We start from the raw sequence: 8,251 nt of genomic DNA on the forward strand, positions 1-8,251 counted from the left end.
GCACAGCTCTCACTAGCCATTCTTCTATCCCAAGTTTCCTCATTGACCACCAGATAAGGGATCGGGGGACCCTGTCAAAGGCTTTCTCCATGTCAACGAAAGCCAGGTACAGAGGTTTATCCTTGGCTAGGTATTTCTCTTGCAACTGTCTCACTAGAAATAAGGCATCAGTAGTGCTTTTACCTGGCACGAACCCAAACTGCATCTCATCTAAATTGATTCGCTCCCTAATTAGTTGGGCTATGACCCTCTCTGTAACTTTCATAACCTGATCTAACAGCTTGATGCCTCTGTGTGTGTGTAAGTCACCCATACTGCCCACATGTGATAATTCCTCGTAAAGGTGTTACCGTGTGGTAGGAAGCTTGCTTCCCAACCACATGATTCCGGGTTCAGTTCCACTGCATGGTGCGTTAAGCGAGTGTCTTCTACTATAGCCTCAGGCCAACCAAAGCCTTGTAAGTGGATTTGGTAGATGGAAACTGAAAGAAGCCCATCGTGTGTATGTGTGTATATATATATATACATACACATACATACTCACATGCGTGTGTGTATGCCTATGTGTGACTGTATCTTTATGTGTGTTTGTCCCCTACCACCACTTGACAACTAGTGTTGATGTTTACATCTCTGTGTCTTAGTGGTTCGATAGAATAAGTATTAGACTTTAACAGAAAGTCCTGGGGTCGATTTGTTCGAGTAAAACCCTCCAAGGAGGTGCCCCAGCATGGCTGCAGTCAAATGACTGAAACAAATAGAAGATGGGATGGGAGATGATGTAACCCTGGGCCTTCTGCTTGAAATAAGAATCCCTCCCCCTCCCCAACCACTTGTCCAAATACACCTGCTCCCTCTACAGCTCTGCAAACCACCACCAACTTCTCCCTGTCGTTAGGAGAATAGGGATGTCTTCTCACTTCACCCCCCCCCTGCCCTTGTCAACTTAATGACTCTTATAAAAGAAGAAGACATAGAATAATGTAGTCTCAGATGCACTAACACCAGGATAACCATAGCATGAAATGCAGTTGATCCTAGGTTTCGGTGAGACATCCACGGGGTAAAATGCACTTCCTCAGGTGATTGGTGAAATAAGCATTTCCACTATATGATGACATCAGATAGCCAATCTGATGAGCTTTGTATAGCATTTTACAAGAAAAACCAACTGTCTGTTATGAGAAACTATGAACTAGTAACAAGCTTTTGCTAATTGTTTCAGTTGCCTGCCCCAGGTAGACATAGACACCCTCTTGGGTTTCTCACCCTCAACTCAGAACCTCCAGTAGGTTTCACATAGAGAGAGGGAGAGAGCTGCACCAGTACCTGGCTGGTACTCATTACTATCTGAGTAGGCTGGAGGTATGTGAAATGGAGTGTCTTGCTTAAGAATACAATGCACTGTCCACTCCACTTCCAGTCCAGTGCAGGAATTAAAACCATGCCCTTATGTTCTTGGTTCAAACACCCTTACCAACCACCAGGCCACATGCCAACACTCAAACGTTAACAATTTTTTATATGCAAACAATTACAATCTTTTGAATTATATATTTTTTTTCATTGTTCAAAAGTTTCTTTGTAGAGCATTGTTTTTAAAAATATCCTTTTCAACAATTTCTGCAAAGTTTTTTACCAAAAGACACATTTCAAATACGTCTAAATACTCCATGCAAAAAAATTTTCCCATCAAACCTTTTACACAAAATCCCTGTTGATAAACTCCCAATAAAATCCTCTTCAAAACATTTCCCATTTCGATCGCAGTCACTATCTGTTTTCGCTCAAAATAAGATGTCTCTCATCATGGCTACCGATACCATCCAAGTCAATTGTTCTAGGTTTTTCTCCCATCACTCCATTTAAAGTCAGCACACAGTGGTGAAGCCCAGTTTTTCTGAAAAAACAAAAAGCAAAAAAAAAAAAACCCAGAAATATATCAGGTTAATGGTAAAGAGAACAGCTGAAAGAACGGTGTTAATGTATTTCAAGGATTTTACATAACTTATATTTGACGGATATTTGTGTGTATATATATATATATATACGATGTATGTATGTATGTCTTTGTGTCTGTTTGCTCCCCTCCACCCGCTAGTGTAGCTAGAGTGTGTGCCCCTCAGGGCGGTCCTTCTGTTTGCTGCCCCAGACTCCACAAAAGCATATTGCCTGCAGCAGACCCAATAGTGCTGCCTGGGGGCGAACTGCCCCCTACCACCCCTAGCTACGCTAGTGCCTCCACCATTGCTTGTTAACTGATATTGGTGTGTTTGTGTCCCCATAACTTAACAATTCGGCAAATGAAACAAATAAAATAAATACTAGGCTTACAAAGAATAAGTCCTGGGGTTGATGTATTCAACTAAAACCCCTTAAAGTGGTGCTCCAGCATGGCCGCAGTCAAATGACTGAAACAAGTAAAAGAATAAAAGAACATCTCTAGTTGAGATGGAGTAAAATCAAGACAACCATCCATGTATCACACTTAATGTTTGTACACCATTATGGACTTGTGCTGCATTAAAAACCTGATAAATATTGGAGGGAGAAGAAAATCCAGCTGGTGAAAACATGCTTAATGCATCTTGGCCATTTTGGGCCTTTTTGATGGTACATACTCACAAACAGCCACATGCTTGGAGGAGAATTTCTCATCACTGATATAGGATTTATGTATATATCGCATTGGTAGGCCAGTTGCTACAGTATTGGTCCCGAGATAACGTCTTTCATGGATGTGCTATGCTAAAAACAATAAGTGAAGTGTTGTGCTTTGATGTTTTCTTTGGCCCAGTACTTACCGTGGTTTGAAGGTCACAGTGACTATTGCCTTGTATTTGTTAGTATTACAGGTGTAACTTTCTAGCTGGATCTTGGTCGGCTGCACCAGAAATACATCGGAATCACAGCAGGAGCACATAATCTCTGCAAGTAGAATGGAAATATATTACCAATCTTCACTTGGGTCCTCAACTCCCAATGAAATGCAAGGGGTCCTGTTGTAATATATGTAATAATACCTTGGGCATTTGAAGCCTAACAGAGTCGATCTCTTCTCTAAAATGTGACTATAGTCAATTTGTTTCAGGAAGAGAGAGAGAAGAATCCCTGGAAGGTTAAAAGGTAAAATTGACTTTGGTGAGATTTGAACTGAGAATGTATAGAACTGGAAAGCCAGTTCCACCAATCCATAATCCTAGATTGGAACTTTATTGACACCGAAAGAATCAAAGGCAAAGATTGCCCTTGGTGCCTCAGAAACAATAATAAAAAAGTAAAGAAAGAAAATCTACCACCCAGTCTTGTCATGCAGAATATACTGCAAATGACCAGAGGTTGTGGCCATGCTGGGGCACATAACATTTTAATAAGTATGAAAATGGTCAGTGTTTCTTTCAAACATTATGTGCTGGTGGCATGTAAAAAGCATGCTTCAAACATTGGGCCTCAGGGAGGCAATGATAACTGACCGAAACGTTTGGTGCCATGCTTTAGAAGACTTGTCAAGCCAAGTGAAATTGTAGTCATGGCTGATGCCAGTGTCACGTAACTGATATCCATGCTAGTGGCATGTAAAAGCCACCCACTACACTCTTGGAGTGGTTGGCGTTAGGAAGGGCGTCCAGCTGTCGAAACCATGCCAAATCGGATTGGAACCTTGTGCAGCTCTCCAGCTTGCCAACCCATGCCAGCATGGAAAGCAGACACTAAATGATTACAGATATACTTATAAATAAATAGAACTAATGATTCATTAGTTTTTTCATCATGAATATGGTTCTGTGGGTTCTGTGAAGGCGCATGGCTCAGTGGTTAGAGCGTCGAGCTTACAACCGTGAAGTTGTGAGTTCGAATCCCGGACCAGGCTGCATGTTGTGTTCTTGAGCAAGACACTTTATTTCATGTTGCTCCAGTTCACTCAGCTGTAGAAATGAGTTGCGACGTCACTAGTGCCAAGCTGTATCGGCCTTTGCTTTACCCTTGGATAACACTGTTGGTGTGGAGAGGGCAGGCTGGTATGCATGGGCGACTGTCGGTCTTCCATAAACAACCTTGCCCAGACTTGTGCCTGAGAAGGTAATTTTCTGGGTGCAATCCCATGGTCAGTCATGACCGAAAGGGGTCTCAGCAGGGTTTTTATGTACTTACAAGTCCACCCTTTCTCTAGATAGGTGCTCAGTCAGCGAGGAAAAGTGGTTGAATCTCCTTCAAATTATACTCTAACGTCTAATGAAAAGCAAGGACACATTGATTAACTTAGTCTTCAGTAAACAATATGTTTCAAAGAGGGGAAAAAATATGATGGTCATGGTTAGAACATCTTTGATTCTGGGTCAGCTTCATTGGAGACTCGTCCATAAGATGAACAACAATAAAACTGCTGGACAATTTTTGTCCTTGGGTAGCAACTGTTATTCCCTAATTGCTTACCCCTAGAAAGTAATTCCTTCAAACTTTGCTCTTCTTACATTTATTCAAACCCCAAGGAATCCCTCTCAACACATGGCTATGATGCTCCCCCCACTACTCCTGCTCATCATCAGAGATGCACATATTGTCAGCCACCAAGGGACATGCTCAACTGGTTATGGTCAAGCAACTGAGAAGCAGATCTGTGGTATTGAGCAGAATATTTGCTTTTATGATATTTCTGCTTCAGCAACTCAGCTCTGAATCTGTGTGAAATGTAATGGGAAATAGGTCAGTTTGAAAATATTGATATCCAGGTCAGAAAAGAAAAGATTGAAGGGAATAATTATCATTTCTTTTGATTTCTAGAAAGAGGCAAATAAGAAACAACACTTAATGACCAAAGACAAAACAGAAATAAAAGTTTTGTTAGAGAATATAATCAGGACAACAGCAAGAACAACAAAGAAAGATGATGAAGTTACCTGAAGAAATAATAAGATAACTCCTTGAGAGTGAAACATTAGTGATTGTGACTTCTTTGGATCTCTGTTGACCAAGACAACATGTCTGGAATTCAATGAAATCTGTAGAGACTTCCACTTCTGGGAGAGCAATTCTTGCATTTACAGGAACTTTCTACAGAAGAAGCAAATGGCAACAGTAATAATGGTTTCAAATTTCGCCACAAGGCCAGCAATTTTGAGGGAGGGGATGAGTCAGTTACATCGACCCCCCCAATATTCAACTGGTACTTATTTTATCGACCTTGAAAGGATGAAAGGTAAAGTCAACCTTGGCGGAATACGAACTCTGCACACAAAGACGGATGAAATACTGCTAAGCATCTCATGAAATGTGTTAACGATTCTGCCAAATTGCTGCCTAAAAATAGCAACAGTAATAACAACAATGATAACACATACCATTAATAATAATAATAATAATAATAATGGTTTCAAATTTTGGCACAAGGCCAGCAGTTTCAGGGAGAAGGGGGTAAGTTGATTACATCAACCTCAATACACAACTGGTACTTATTTTATTGACCTTGAATGAAAGGCAAAGCCAACCTCAGCAGAATTTGAACTCAGAACATAAAGATCCAGACAAAATGATGCTAAGTGTTCTGCCCAGTCTGCTAACAATTCTTTTCTTTTCTACTCTAGGCACAAGGCCCGAAATTTAGGGGGAGAGGGCCAGTATATGCAACTGGTATTTAATTTATTGACCCCAAAAGGATGAAAGGCAAAGTCAACCTCGGCGGAATTTGAACTGAGTGCCTCTAAGCATTTCACCCGGTATACTAACAATTCTGCCAGCATGCCACCTTAATAATAATCCTTTCTACTCTAGGCACATGGCCTGAAATTTTGGGGGGGAGGGGGCAGTCCATTACATCGACCCCAGTATGTAACTGGTACTTATTTTATTGACCCTGAAAGGATGAAAGGCAAAGTCGTCCTCGGCAGAATTTGAACACGGAACATAAAGATGAACGAAATGTTTAGCAATATTTCATCCAGCATGCTAATGATTCTGCCAGCTAGCTGCCTTAATAATAATAATAATAATAATAATAATAATAATAGATTCTTTAAGGTATGTTAGTAATCTAAAAAGAACTAGGAAAGTTATGATAGATTCTTTAAGGCATGTTAGTATAATAATCCTTTCTACTATAGGCACAAGGCCTTCAAATTTGGGGAAGAGGGATAGTTGATTACGTCGACCCCCAGTAATCAGCTGATATTTATTTTATTGAACCCCCAAAAGGATGAAAGGTGAAGTTGACCTCAGGGTAATTTGCACTCAGAATGTGATGACATGAAATACTGCTGAGCATTTCAACCAGCACCTTAGGGAAAAGGTACACTCTCACTAAACCCCTGACACTACCTATGTGAGTCTTATTCTAGCCTCTCAGCATTTAAACAGGCCGTACGCAGCCAAAATATTCTACCCATTTTCTATGTTCAAACCAACCAGATCCAGCCTCTCACACTTGCCCTACAATGTTATTCTAAAAATGAACAATCACTTATGGTAACTTTTATATCCAACTTAACATGCATGTTGCGTCAGAACACGGAATAATTTTATTTACTTTGAGAGAACCTCTCATTTGGATTTATGGCGCATCCACATTAAGTTGAAGATACAGATTGCCATTTGGTATTGATACTATTTGTGTTCCTATTATTTTTTAACCCTTTCGATACCAACCTGGCTGAAACAGCCTCTGGCTCTGTAGTACAAATGTCTTGTTTCCAAAAGTTCTAAATTAAAATCTTCCACCAAAAACCTTAATCACAATTTTATGTTCCTAGCACCAACCTAATGATAACTAAGTTATTTTGCTAAATTCTTTGTTGTATTTAAAATTAATTGAAAGAAACACAAAGCATCTCAAAAGAAATATGGTAACAAAAGGGTTAAAATATATAATAGAGAAACAATTCTTAACCCTTTTGATACCAACCTCTATTTGGGTGGTTTTTTCCTAAGTCACCATTTCACCCTTGTATGCCAGTCCATACAAGGGTCACCCATTTGGCACCACACTCTCGGAGTGGTTAGTATTAGGAAGGGCATCCAGCTGTAGAAGAGCCTGGTGCAGATTTGTTCAAACTATAACCCTTCAAAAAAGTGCCCCAGCCTGGCCAAAGCCCAATGATTGAAACAAGAAAAAGATTATTAAACAGATGAATACTTACCTGCACTGATAAGTTACCAAATTCTATCTTGAGGAAATGCTGGAAATACAACCATTTCTGCCCGTCAATGGTCTCCAGAGAGATCTGCGTGTCTTTGAAATCCCTTTCACTTTCTTGAGATTCAGAAATCAATTTCGATTCTATTTGATGCCAATGTTGCACCAGTTTCTTACTCATCAGGAATCCAACTTTTAGCTGCCAACAACAGACACAAATGAAACAGAATTGTTATTGTTTTTGTTGTTGTTGGTGGTGGTGGTGGTGTTGCTGTCCATAGTAGTAATGGTGGTGGTGTTTGTAGTGGTGTTGATGGTTGTAGTGGTGGTAGTGGTGATGAGGGAGTGGTAGTAATAGTGTTGGCAGTGTCAATGTTACTCTTGTTGTGTTGTTCCAGATCAAGCCCCAAAACCAACAAGCATATGGATCAAAAGCAAACCAGCCATGACTCTCCCATCTAATATTCAAACAATAGACTTCTAGGACTAGCTTAATGAATGTGCCCTTGCTTTTTTATAAGATGGGAGGTGTGATCTCAGGCAGATATGGCTGTTCTTTCTAGCAGATTGCACAACCATGTAGATCCTCCCTGCTTGTTGTATAATTGAATAACCCCAGGCCAGCCCTGAAGCAGTGGCCCTTTGATCAGAGACATTCCAAATATGACAACTACATCATATTTTTCATACTGAAGTACAAACTGGATGTTGGGGGTAGAGTCAATGAGATCAATAAAACACTTTGAAGGTGGTGCCCCAGCATGACCACACTCCAATGACTGAAACCAAAAAAAAAAAGAGTGGTAAGAAGCTTGCTTCCCAACCACATGGTTCTGGGTTCAGTCCCACTGTGTAGCATCTTGGGCAAGTTCTACTATAGCTTTGGGGGCTGATCAATATTTTGCAAGTGGATTTGGAAACTGTGCAGAAACCTAGTGTGTGTGTATGTATGTCACAAACATATCTTAACTAACCTAAAGTTCGCACACACACACACACACACACATATATATATGTATGTATGTATATATATATATATTAAGATAAAACTTACTTGGAAATGGATGCATGGCGTTCAATCAAAGAATAATATAAATAATATACACACACACACACATATGTACT

General features: G+C 40.2%; 1 protein-coding gene across 1 annotated transcript in view; it reads right to left on the reverse strand.

Moving 5' to 3' along the window:
- Positions 1-1,505: 1,505 nt before the first annotated feature.
- The window catches only part of LOC106868916 (deleted in lung and esophageal cancer protein 1), an 18,504-nt gene continuing 11,758 nt past the window's right edge, over positions 1,506-8,251 (reverse strand). The window contains exons 5-8 of the mRNA XM_014914378.2: positions 7,131-7,325; positions 4,899-5,052; positions 2,805-2,928; positions 1,506-1,900 (exon numbers count right to left, since the gene is read on the reverse strand). Coding sequence (XP_014769864.1) covers positions 1,774-1,900; positions 2,805-2,928; positions 4,899-5,052; positions 7,131-7,325 — 600 coding nt within the window. The 3' untranslated portion in view covers positions 1,506-1,773. The remainder of the gene's footprint in view (positions 1,901-2,804; positions 2,929-4,898; positions 5,053-7,130; positions 7,326-8,251) is intronic.

The sequence above is a fragment of the Octopus bimaculoides genome, chromosome 27 (assembly GCF_001194135.2).
Source record: "Octopus bimaculoides isolate UCB-OBI-ISO-001 chromosome 27, ASM119413v2, whole genome shotgun sequence".
Taxonomy (NCBI): domain Eukaryota; kingdom Metazoa; phylum Mollusca; class Cephalopoda; order Octopoda; family Octopodidae; genus Octopus; species Octopus bimaculoides.